This window comes from Eumetopias jubatus, unplaced genomic scaffold (genome assembly GCF_037043125.1).
Source record: "Eumetopias jubatus isolate StellerSeaLion01/CBP00866 unplaced genomic scaffold, mEumJub1_p1.0 scaffold_2, whole genome shotgun sequence".
NCBI lineage: Eukaryota > Metazoa > Chordata > Mammalia > Carnivora > Otariidae > Eumetopias > Eumetopias jubatus.
In genome coordinates, this window is record NW_028274808.1 from 135,991,578 (window position 1) to 136,004,853 (window position 13,276).

The 13,276-nt window shown below is 36.6% G+C and overlaps 1 protein-coding gene across 16 annotated transcripts in view; it reads left to right on the forward strand.

Moving 5' to 3' along the window:
* SEC31A (SEC31 homolog A, COPII component) overlaps nucleotides 1–13,276 on the forward strand; it is a 72,770-nt gene that overhangs the window by 43,633 nt on the left and 15,861 nt on the right. For 9 of the 16 annotated variants that reach the window (XM_028124165.2, XM_028124166.2, XM_088021133.1 and 6 more), the window contains 4 exons: nucleotides 422–595; nucleotides 2,929–3,102; nucleotides 6,601–6,727; nucleotides 8,587–8,928. In XM_028124165.2, the coding sequence (XP_027979966.1) occupies nucleotides 422–595; nucleotides 2,929–3,102; nucleotides 6,601–6,727; nucleotides 8,587–8,928 (817 nt within the window). The remainder of the gene's footprint in view (nucleotides 1–421; nucleotides 596–2,928; nucleotides 3,103–6,600; nucleotides 6,728–8,586; nucleotides 8,929–13,276) is intronic. The other 7 variants (XM_028124169.2, XM_088021129.1, XM_088021127.1 and 4 more) reach the window with 2 other exon arrangements.

The following is a 13,276-nucleotide window of genomic DNA, read 5'->3' on the forward strand; positions in this document are numbered from 1 at the left end:
TAAGCTCATTGGAGGTCACCTCATAGTAGTACTGTTTTTATAGTGTAGCTAGTATGGTATTTTTAGTCATAGTTCATTTTATACCTGCTGGAACCCAGCTTCTGCCTTTGGCTGTCTATCACTTTCACTTTGGATATTTGCCTACTTTAACTCACAAGATAAGTATCTGGCAGTTTAAGGATATTTAGAACGTGGTAACCTACGACTTATCCATGAATAAGAGACCTTCTTCCTCCTTACTGTTTTTCAGTTTACTTAAATTGTGGTCAGCTGTTGCAAATGTTTTTTAGAAAGAGAATAATAAGATGTACTTTTAGTAGGTTTTAGAAACCTTCATAACTCTTTATCTTTTCCTGCTTTCTTTCATATACATCTTGGTATCTTTGGTTCTCCTTCTCTCTCCCTTCTTTTTCTTATTTAGGATCTTATTGAGAAAGTTGTCATCCTGCGAAAAGCTGTACAACTCACCCAAGCCATGGACACCAATACTGTAGGAGTTCTTTTGGCTGAGAAGATGAGTCAGTATGCCAATTTGTTGGCGGCCCAAGGCAGTATTGCTGCAGCCTTGGCTTTTCTTCCTGAAAACACCAACCAGGTAATTAGAATTGACCATTTTTCTTCTTTTAATATGTGAATAAAGGTGAGTCCAGTAGGTAGCAATCAGTATTAAACATATTGGTAGGTAGAATGTTTTAGAGCAGTTGAATTTCTATCATCTGAGTATAGGTGAATATTACTGACAATTATTCAAGGATCATTTTAGGTGTAGCCAGACTGTATCAGAGAGATAGGATACTCTGGTTGTGTGATAGATCCCTTTCTACTGAGGGGCATAGTATTTGAGGAAAATAAATGGGGAAAGGACCAACTTTTTGTTTCTTAAGCCAAATGCTGATTCTTCGTACAAGGTTCTTTGTAGGAATCTTCTGTGTTGAAAAGCTATAAATATTTAATACTTAACCAAACAAATGGGGTTGTGGTTTTAAAATGCCACCCCAGACATAGATACTAGTGACGAAGTTCATTTTATATACCATTCCAGTTTGATATTTTGTGTGTGTGTGTGTGTGTGTGTGTGTGTGTGTGTGTGTGTGTGTGTGTGTGTGTGTGTGTGTGTGTGTGTGTGTGTGTGTTGGGGGTGTGGGGAGGCATGCCCAGTGTGGAGCCCAGGCTCCAACCCACAACCCTGAGACACCCTGAGATAATGAATCAAGAGTCGAACGCTTAACCACCTGAGCCACCCAGGCGCCCCAGGGCAAGTATATTTTTAAAGTACTGAAAGCAAAGAGAATTATATTTCTAATTTAGTGTCCTTATTTGGTGTCCATTAAAATGGGCTTTTTCAATGCAGTGGAATTCAGTAAGTGACTGACTATATAGTGATGGACACAATTGCCAGGATTCTTTTCCTGAGGGAGTTTCCAAACTCAAACTGAATATAGACAAGTAAACATACAATTCCAAAGGTGATACATACTGTGAGAGAGGTAGTAGGGCTGTGGAAGCACAGAAGAGGGCAACCTAAATTTAATAATAGAGCATGGGTGGAAATTAGGGTGGGATTTGAGGACAGTTTTCCATGTTTATATCTATATTGTGTGTCTGACAGAGCTTAATTTTGAGCCTTGAAGATATTTTCTTATTTCTATACTTTTTATTATTAACTTTGTTTTAATGGATTTTTTTAGTTAAATGTTTTCAGTATTTTGTCTGTTCTAGGGAATTATCAATAAATTTCCTTGAGTAATTTCATTGAGTAAAAATACTTATATCTGTGTTCCAGGATTATGGATGTATGACTAGTTGGTTTTGAACATACTTATATGTTATATCTTTATGAGAATATTAGGTAGAATAGAAACATAGGCTTTATGATGACTTTGGCAAAATAGCTTTATGCCTTTTTACTTAATAAGATCCCATTATTAAGTTATAAGACCCTTTATTTTAAGAATAACTTAATCTAAAACCTTTAGATCTTCTAGCCTTAGTATTAAACTTTTTATTTTCAATACCATTTATAACAACATACATTCTCTATACATCATTCTTCATGTTTTCTTTGGACTTTTAAAGAACGTTCTTTATGTAATAATAAACAATTTTGAGGTTGCTGTCTTCTATGTATCTCAGTAGACCCTTAGTATTTTCTGGGGAATATGTTCTGAGACTTTGTGATATCATTATAGTATCTAATTTTCCTCCCTAATAGGCAGTAAAGTATACCTTAAAGTTTAAATGACAGCTTTAAACCTTTAATGAATTTATAGAAATGTATGATTTTTAAAGATATTAAAATCAGTTCTTGCTGAAATATTTTAACATTAATTTTTTGTTGTTGTTTGTTAATACCTAGAACGTGTATGTGGTCAACTCACACTTATTGTAGATCTGTATAATTATAAATCTGCATAAGCTACTGTGAGTGTGACATCTTACTCTTTTAACTTATTTCCAACATCTTTTTTTTTTTTATTAATTTTCCTCTCTTTCTCAGATCACCATTTTCTTCCATCACCATCTTTAGCAGTTGATTCTTTTGGGGGGCCTTATTTCCCTATAAAGAAAAAGTTGTATTTTTTTTAACACTTTTATGATTTGTGAGCATTACTCGACTACAAGAAAATATAAAAGAGCAGAGATGATAAGTGACACTCATCTTACATATTACTGTATAGTGGATGTAATTTCAATCCCTGTCTCAGTTAAATTCCAAGTCACACTATGTATCTTGGACCTTTGGTATCAGTCTTGAGTATCAGAATCCATGATGTGAAACCCTCATGTGCCAGGGTCTATTATATAGAAAACAGCATATAAACAAGGAGCATGTGACCGATCAAGCTTACTTGAAGAAAAGCTACATGCTATCATATAGTTGGGTGAACACTAACAGTTTGCTTTGTTTTCTTCCATTACTTATTTTAGCCAAATATTGTGCAGCTTCGTGACAGACTTTGTAGAGCACAAGGACAGCCTGTACCAGGACAGGAATCACCTAAAATTCCTTATGAGAGGCAGCAGCTTCCCAAGGGCAGGCCTGGACCATTGGCTGGCCACTCACAGATGCCAAGAGTTCCAGCTCAACAATATTATCCGCATGTGAGTGATAACGGTCTGGATTAAGTAGAACATTTATATATTTCTATTCAAATTGGTGGTTTTAGTTTATTGGGTAGGAAACCTTAATCTGCTATGATAAACTAGACAACATATTATTTTAGTAGTCTTTCTTTTTATATTCTTGGAAGTGGTATTTATGGTCTGTTGTTTTTTTTTTTAAATGATCACTTTAATCTAGGCAAACAGATTATATTTTAAATGTAAATTAATTTAAGCTCTCTGGGGAGATTTCTTCTTATTTCTCATCACTCATACTTCCCTTACACACGTACATGTGTTCTTGAAACTGCTACAGTTTGATTCATCCAACAAACTGTAAGTAAAGTAGTGGGAACAATTTTTGGGGTGATTTGGTTAATATTATAAAATATTCTTAGAAAAAGTACTCTTTTTTTTTTGAGTATTCTCATCTGAATCATTATTATAAGTTTACTGTGTCTTCTGTATCAGCACAATAAAGAGTATACAGAATAAACTTTTTTTTTCTAAAGATTTTATTTATTTATTGGAGAAAGGGAGAGAGAGAGAAGGAGTGAGCACCAGCAGGGGGAGGGAAAGGGAGAAGCAGACTCCCCGCTAAGCAGGGAGCCCGATGCGGAGCTCGATCCCAGGACCCCAGGATTATGACCTGAGCCAAAGGCAGACACTTAACCAACTGAGCCACCCAGGCGCTCCTAGAATGCACTTTTTTTTGGACAGCTTGGATATTAGAGAATGATCAAAGGTGTATGAAGTTATAGGTCATGGGGATTATGAAGAAAATTAAATATTTTTTAATTAATTTATTTAACTAAAATTACCAAACGGTTAGTGGCATAAAATGTGGCATCTTACTGTCTTTTACTATTTTATGTAAAAACTATATTTCTGGACCCGCAGATAGCCTTCATGTTCTTAAATGGAAAGTACATTTTCATAAGTAAAAAATGGTCTTCACTGATAACAAAGTTAGGAGGTACTCTGCCCTTTTTAAAATACAACAGATTATTTTAAAAATGAGTTAATTAAATTAAATACAACAGATTACTGATAGAATTGACAAGGCCTTTTTTTTATAAGTTTTTTTTTTTAAGATTTTATTTATTTATTTGCCAGAGAGAGAGAGAGAGCAAGAGAGCTTGCGAATACAAGCAGGGGGAGTGGGAGGCAGAGGGAGAAGCAGGCTTCCCGCTGAGCAGGGAGCCCGATGCGGGACTCGATCCTAGGACCCTGGGATCATGACCTGAGCTGAAGGCAGACGCTTAACCAACTGAGCCACCCAGGCGTCCCAACAAGGCCTTTTTTATATTTCATTGCAGCAAAAGTAAATATAAAGTCATGGAAAACTAAAAAAAAAAAATCAATTTGTGTGCTTTTGTCTATTGTACTTTTGATTAATACTTAATCAGAATAGATTACATTTGATTTTAACATTTGTTTTTTCCTTTATTTGACAATTATTTTTTTGAGAGCTTTACTATGAGTGTCTATCTTTATTCTACCTGTTGGTATATTGGTAAACAAAACAGATTAAGTTTCCCACTCTTGTGGAGATTGCACTAGTTTTAGAAAGCCTATGACATAGGGCAAAGCAGGCAATGGCTAGAAAAACTGAGAGGCAGAGAGGTCAAGTGACAAGCCAGTTTTAAGACTTAGAGCTTGAATTTCTTAGCATTGTGTGGCTAGTTAATGGCCAACTTGGTGTTAGAACTTTCAAGCACCTTTAGTTCAATCACACTGTCTCGGTACTGAAGTGAGACACCCTCTATATTGGGAAAAGAAAATATTTACTCTTTATGTCCTTGGGTTTATCTGTCTTTCTGGGAAGATGTAAAAACACTGGAAAACTTTTGTTATACTTTGACCTAGCAGTCTCATCCTTTAAGAAAAGGAAAACAAATTCAGTAGTAAATTAAGTATTGATTTTCTTGATTAAAGCTTATGTCATGCTGAATGAAGGGTTTCTATGAAGGTTTACTTGACAAAAAAGATTTTGATGGCTTAAAAATTTTTTTTGAAAATATCAGGACTCTAGGGTAGGCAGTGTGGTGTAGTATATAGCAAATACTGGCCTGGGAATCAGGAGGCCTGATTCAGTCCTAGTAAGTAATGTCACCAGCTAGTTGTATGGACCTCAGCAAGCCCCTTCATTTCTCTGGGCATTGGTTTTCTCAATGGTAAAAGGTGGGGATTAGACTGGATGGTCTCTAATATTCTCTGTATGTTTCTAAGCCTCATATGGGACTAATAAGATTTTTGTGGTTCTAATAAAATCCAGAAAAGGGAGCTTATAGCAATACATTTACAGATCTAATAGTAGCATGAATACTATTAATGCTTCAAAATCACTTTTTTACTCAATTACCCGCCCCCCCAGCGTCTTCTTTCTTTACCTACTTACAGGAACTAGCTTTTTCCCCTTATTCTTGACACTTGAATGGCATTGTTTTTTATGCTTTGATTTAGGTTTTCATATTGATTTTTCTCCTGCCTCCCTCCCCGTTTCATTGTGAATGTGTGCTTTTCCTTTGGAATCCCAGCTACCTTGAAAGCAATTGCCTGACTAACATATAGTATCTTGCTGTTCTTACTTTTTGCTTTGCATCCGGCTATTACTGCCTTTTGGGGTTTTTTTTTTTCTTCTTTTAACATTTTTATTTTTTATTTTCTGTGATTGGTATTTCTTTGTTCAATTCAGGTTAGAATTGCCCCTACTGTCACTACCTGGAGTAACAAAACTCCTACCGCCCTTCCCAGCCATCCACCTGCAGCCTCTCCCTCTGACACACAGGTATATCCTTCATTATTCATCTTTGAGCAGAATTCCGCTCACCTAAATATATATAGTTAAATATTCTCTACCCGCCCCCCCGCCGCTTTTCTTAAGTTATCCTCCCCCCATCTGTCTGCCTGCTTATTGCATTTTAATGCTTTAGGATGCAAGAAGCAGTTTTTAGGACAATTCGTTTATTTTCTTATCCCTCTCCTTCTTTTGCAGTTCTAAATTGACCTCAGCTAGAAGAATATCAACTAAAGTTCTAGTGGTTTAAATCTGATTTCACTGAAGATTTTCTTTTTTCTTTCTTTGTTTTTTGAGCATTGCAGAAATTGAAGAGAAGCGAAAGTTCCCTTGTGGCATTTATGCTTATATTTCCAAAGTGTGGAGTAGTGGATGGAATTTAGTAGAGATGGAAAATCCTGGTGACTTAGTATGAATATCACTGACACTATTTTATGAAGTTATTAGCATCTGTTGCAATTCATTGCATTTATTACTTTGGACCTGTTTAATCTTTAAATCACTTAGAATGTGTTGCTCAGAGAATGTGTTCTAACGAAGATACAATGTGCAAAATGCAGTGTTTCTTACACAATAAATTTTTTTTCTTTTTTTTTAGAAAAATAAACACAGTTCCATTTCAGAGATTATAAATCCATCTGGGTAAGATTCTTGGTTCCAAATGTAATCCTCCTTTTTATCATATTCTCATTCCCTAGGGAGAAAATCCTCCACCTCCAGGTTTCATAATGCATGGAAATGTTAACCCAAATGCTGCCACAGCTCAGCTTCCCACCTCTCCGGGTCATACGCACACCCAGGTACCACCTTATCCACAGCCACAGCGTAAGTAGTGCAACCCTGAAGTCCTTAGTGCAGCCCCATGTCTTATTCTAATGGTGAAACCATTTGCTTTGGAGCTCCAAACCCATGATCAAATCAGTTTTAACAAGTAAAAAAAGAACCATTCTGTGTAGGACTGGAGAGAGAGAGAGACATGGTTTCCCTAGGAAGCATCCTGAATCAGCATACGAGGAAACAGCTCCTGTGCCAGTCCATTCAGAACAGTTGGCTCCTGTTCCTGAGTGATTACTAAGGACAGTGAATTGTCTGATGATTTGGGTAGGAACAAAAAACAGAATTTTTGAAAGGATTTGGTTGCATATTCTTTCCTTTAAGCAAAATGACACAAACCATTTTTGGAAAAATGGTTCCCAGGGACATTTGTTTTTGTTGTTTTCCATTTATATCATCTTTTTAAGAAACAGACTTTATTTTAGAGCAGTTTTAGATGGCACATTTGAGTGGAAAGTATAGAAGGTTCCAGTATCCTCCCTGCCCCCATGCACAACCTCCTCTGCTATCAACAACTTGCACCCCAGTGGTCCATTTGTTACGGTTAATGAACCTACACTGACACATCATTATCACCCAAAGTCCATAGTTAACTTAGGGTACACTGTTGGTGTTGAACATTCTATGAATTTTGACAGATATATAATAATGACATGTACCCACCTTTGGCTTTTGTTTTTTAGAAAACATTTATTAGAAAGAAAATATCACCACTATTTTAAAATTTAATTGACCACAAAAATAAAATTCTCCAAGGGGAAAATTATATGACTAAACAACTATTAGAAAAGCAAGAGGCCACTGCCTAGTAAGAACTAATCCTAATAAGTCTGTTCTGTACTAAAATGGATGTTCTTACTTAACATAAATACAGATTTGACACAATTTTTCACTCGTGCTCTCTTCCAAGCAAAATAAGTACAGTTCTATTAGATTCATTCTATAGAAGTCCATACCTACCCCTAGTCATGAAGAATGTGATAGCATTCTCTTATTTGGGTTCAGATCTTTGCATCAGAATGTTAGTTGGCTGCCTGAAGGCTTACTAACCAACTGTGCACAGTATATAAAATATTGTATAGTAATTATTTTGTCAGGGACCATAGAGAGTTGGCTTTTAATCTGGAACTATGCTCAAAATCACAGTTTGAGTAGCTGATGATATTACCAGAATTTGGAGAAGGTATTTGATTCAAAACAATAGTGTTCACCCTACAATTCTTACAGTGGGAGAGATGTTGAGCCACCACCAGAGTCCCTATAATTTACTGTAAGGGGAAGTGCTTTGAACATGTAATTCCTGCGTGGTTCCATCTGGGGGCTAGTAGGTGTCGCTGCAGTCTTTTCCCAGGGGCAGGAAAGGGTCAGTCTTGTAGTTCTTGGGTCTGATGATTCAAAGATTTTTTTTAAGATTTTATTTACTTATTTGGGAGTGAGAGCGAGAGGACAAGTTGGGAGGGAGGGGCAGCGTAAGTGGGAGAAGCAGATTCCCCGCTGAGCAGGGTGCCCGATACAGAGCTCCATCCTAGGACCCTGAGATCATGACCTGAGCCAAAGGCAGATGCTCAACCGACTGAGCCACCCAGGCGTTCCTCAAAGATTTTCATAGCCAACGGCAGTCTGGAGATGGCAGATTTCAAATATTGGATCCAGTGACTCTTAGTATTATTTAAGGGTATCCAAGGTATCAAAAGCATAACATGGAAGTGTTAATATTTGGTTGTAGCTTATTGTTATAAGAATAATGATGAAAATAATTTCCATAGTATGAAATAACTTTGGGGTTTTTTTATTGCTGTCTGAATAAACTTATAACTAATTAAAATTTCTGTTTCTTCTCCTTGGTGTAGCTTATCAACCAGCCCAGCAGTATTCCTTCGGAACAGGGGGGTCAACAATGTATCGACCTCAGCAGCCTGTTGCTCCTTCTGCCTCAAACGCTTACCCTAACACCCCTTACATATCTCCTGCTTCTTCCTATTCTGGGCAGTCTCAGCTGTATGCAACACAGCACCAGGCCTCTCCACCTACCTCCAGCTCTGCTGCTTCTTTCCCTCCTCCCCCTTCCTCTGGAGCATCCTTCCAGCACGGCGGACCAGGAGCTCCACCATCGTCTTTAGCTTATGCGCTGCCTCCTGGAACAACAGGTACACTGCCTGCTGCCAGTGAGCTGCCTGCGTCGCAAAGAACAGGTCTGCGCTTGAAAGGGGTTTGGTTTGGCTCCCTCCTTTATTGTTTCATGAACACCTGGGTGGGTGGAGGGCAGTCATGTCTGACTCTTGGTAAACAGAGTAATCTGAGGTGTTGATGGAGTTTTTATAACAAATTCTAAAACTATTTCTGAAAGTGTGATTGTCCCATAATGAACTTTAGTCACTAAATGAGGAGAGCTTCAGAACTTCAAAAGGCTAAGAGTGTATCATCAGCCTCTGAACTTAAAATAAGTGGTAAGAACTTAATTGGCAAGATAAGTGGTGGATGAAACTAGATTTAATTGACGTTTCTTTAGAGCAAAACTTTGTTCTGTTCTTACTGAGAAGTTTGCAATTTTTAAAATTATTTGTGCCTGTGACTCATTCGTGGAGATTAAACAGTATAGTGTCTTAATGAGATTCTACATAATTTTATGTTTATTTATAAAAATGAGGGATCTCGATATGCTTATCTAAAGGAAAAAAGTGAGAGAACACAACTCTGACAGAGTGGATCTCTAAGACAGTAGAAAGTCAGTGGACAATAGTGTAGTGATTCTTCATTAGGGCAATACCACCCTCGGACATTTTGGGAATTTCAAGGATTAGATAGATAGGTAGATAGTCTAATAGTGTAGTCGTGCCTAAAATTTTCTAATTAAAATCATAATTTTAATTATTTTTATAGTGAAATACATGTTTTGTAAATTCTGGTTTATCTCATATTACAATTAGAACATTACATTAATTTTTTATGGGTAGGTTATATTATCTGATTTTTATTTGGGATAGTAATAGAGGCTCAAAATCATGTTATAAAAAGGGACTGATGAATCAGGGTTAAGAACCACTAGCCATATTGGTTAAGAATGCAGGCTTTGAAATTTGACTTCCTGGGTTTGTATCCCAGCTTCACTACTATCTAGTTATGTAACTTGGAAAAGTTACTTAAACTTCTTCAAGCCTATTTCCTCAGAATAATAATAGTACCTACTTATAAGCTTATGAAGAAGATTGAATGCATTAATATATTAAAACATTTGGGGATAGTGACTGTAAAATTTGCTTTGATTACACAAAAGCTGACTCAGAATTAGAGCTCTGTGCCTGTTGGTATTTGAAAATAGTTTCCCTTTTAGATTATAACTGGTTTTTGAGCTAGAGGGGCAAAGAGATGAATGAATCTTGCTTTGCTCCTCATACTGAAGTTGTTCCTGCGGAGTCCAGCATATATATTTTTTCTTTTAACCAGTAGCTGTAATTACTGAAAATACTTTTCATGAAATAGGAGCTATTGGGCGCCTGGGTGGCTCAGATGGTTAAGCGTCTGCCTTCGGCTCAGGTCATGATCCCAGGGTCCTGGGATCGAGTCCCGCATCGGGCTCCCTGCTCCTTGGGAGCCTGCTTCTCCCTCTGCCTCTCTCTCTCTCTGTCTCTCATGAATAAATAAATAAAATCTTAAAAAAAAAAAAAAGAAATAGGAGCTATTGAGGAAGTATTTTTTTCTAACAAAGTTTTATAGATCCAGAATTACATACCTATCTCCTCTCTTCTCTAATACATAAAATAAAGTCCAAAATACCAGAAATCACACACACGCACACACACAATATCTGTATCACCCTTTACTGCACAAATAAAATTTCTGTAACTTTTAATATAAACCGTTAAATAGGTTGATATTTTAGAGAGGAGTGCTGAAATGCAGTTACAGAGTTCAAAAAATTATCTTCTAAAACCTCCGTGAGTGAAGACAGTGTCCATTCTGGTCCAAGAGTTCTTGATCGAAAGATTAGGGTTCCAGAAAATCCCTGTTTAAAAGTGGTGCAGGGAAATAGGGAGGTGAATTATCATTTATTGAACATGCATTGGACATATACCCTCATTTGCTGTATATTTTCTTATTTAATTCTCAGAGCCATAAGAAACAGAAATATATATATTTTTTTAATTGGCATGAGGAAACTTGGTTTCCTAGGAATTAAACTCATGGTTGCATGGTGAGAATTTGTAAGTTGAGATACAAACCCAGGTCCCTCAGTCTTCAGAGCCTGAGTTCATTCTTTACCAAATGGTCTACACCTGATGTAAGTGATAGAAGTAGTTAGTTATCAATGTTGGAATTACAAAAATCATACAACAACACTGTTTTAGGCATTTGTTACTTCATCTAAGTTAAATATTTGCATGGTTATTTTTCTTCTCCTTAAGCAAAAGTGTATTTGGCCTTGAGATAGTCTTTGCTTATATACAAAGTAACAGAATGTTCTAACCTGGCTGGAGAAACAGTGACTAATAGGAAGAAGAAGCAAACACTTTTCAGTATTCAGCACCTACTGAGCCAGCTGCTTTGTTACCCTCTTGCATGTTAATAGCCCCCTGTATTTTAATTAATGGTATTAGCTTTACCATATTTTATTTTTTTATTTTCTAAAAATTTTATTTATGGTATACAAATAATTGTGACTGAAAATTTTATCTTTTTCCTTATGTGTCTTAGATCATATCATGGTTCTCTATAGGACTTGGAAATTGCATTTGTCTAGTGGATAATTCTTGACAGACATTAGGATTTGCAAGGCCTGTTAATTATTAGTGAACCACAAAATTATATGCCTGAGGCTCAGAGAAACTAATGTTGCAATCATCAGAACATTCATTCAGTAAATTCTTAATGAGTACTTGTTTGGTCTATCATCAGAATTAGTCCCAGCAGAGGTAGGGAGGCAGAAAAGGACAGTACGTTTCTAGTGAACAGCACATAGCTTTGTTGTAAGTTGGAACATAAAATTTATATTTGAGCCAAGTTTTGGAAAGCCTTAAATGCCAGGGCAAGAAGTTTATAATTCATACAGTAAGAAGAAAGGTGCTTACGAAGGGGTTTGAACTGCTGAAAGGCGTGGTCAAAGTGGTACTTGAGGGAGGTTAATGTGGAAGTGGTGGTCCTACAAAACAGACTGTGGACAGCATGGCAGAGTCAGAAAACAGTCCTCTCTCAGTTCTAGATATAAAGTAACAACAGCCTGAGTTAGGATAGGACAGTGTCCTTTCAGTGGTGGCAACACACAAAGCAGGAAGTTTTCTCTGTTTTACTCTTTAGGATAATTAGGATACTGCCTGTCACTCTTTTCTCCCTCCTGATTTAATGTATGTTATTACTAAGGAAGGGCACTTTCAAATATGAAGGCCTTAGAATTTTACTCAAAAAATTGTTTTCTGATAAAGTTACCTTCAAGCTGTCATGAAACTGTCTTTGAGTGAACGTTATTGATTTTGTTAAACAATGGAAGATTTAATTTAGGTATATAGTCTTGTGCTTTGTCACATAAAATAGTCTTGAAGCGGCATAATGTTATGTATTTTCACAAAACTGTCCTGAAAAAGATTTTTTTAAATTTTCATAAATATTCCTTACTCAAATTTATTATAAGTATCTGGTTTAACCTTTTAAGTAAATAAAAGAAAACAAGATAACCCCCCTTATTACTTTTCTTTGGATAATTGTTTTATCTTGTGTCATTGGAAAATGACCTCAAGGATTCATGTCTTTCTAAACTTTAATTTTTAATTCCGTGACCCTTTTGTTTTTTAAAGATTTTATTTCTTAGAGAGAGAGAGCATGTGAGCAGGGAAGGGAAGAAGGGGAAGGAAAAAGAATCTGAAGCAGACTCCACACTGAGCATGGAGCCTGTTGTGGGGCTCGATCCCACGACCACCATGAGATCATGACCTGAGCCAGAACCAAGAGTCTGACACTTAACTCACTGGCTGTGCACCCAGGCACCCCAACCCTTTTATTTTTAATGTGACATACTAGGCTTATAGGGGAAAGGGGAGGTATGTGGTTGAGAAGGATGCTGTCTCAGATTGTCTTCTAGCCTAGTCTCCATACCACTAATATTTTTCCATGAATCCACTGAGAAGTATCTTAGCCAAAGTATAGATCCCACATTATGCTTTTGAAAGAATACCTATGAAGGTTCTCATTGAGAAGTGGGTTTCAAGTAAAGATGGTTTGCAACTCCTATATGTGAGACCAAGTAGTTCCCTCTTCCTTCCCCAAAGACATTGTGGAGAACTGATCCCTACACTAAGGTGGATAAGGGCCTCCAATTCCGTGCCATATTCAGTTTTTAAATTATTTTTTCCTTGATTTTTATTAATTTTTCACTGTAGGATTTTTAAAGACTCCAAATAGTATAAAGAATAAAATTTAAATTTTCTGTAATTCTACCACTCAAATATAAGCACTAATACAGGCTTAATTTATTCCCTTCATACACATATATACTTACCTATATGTATGTGTGTATGCATATATTAAAAATATTTTTAGGGGCACCTGGGT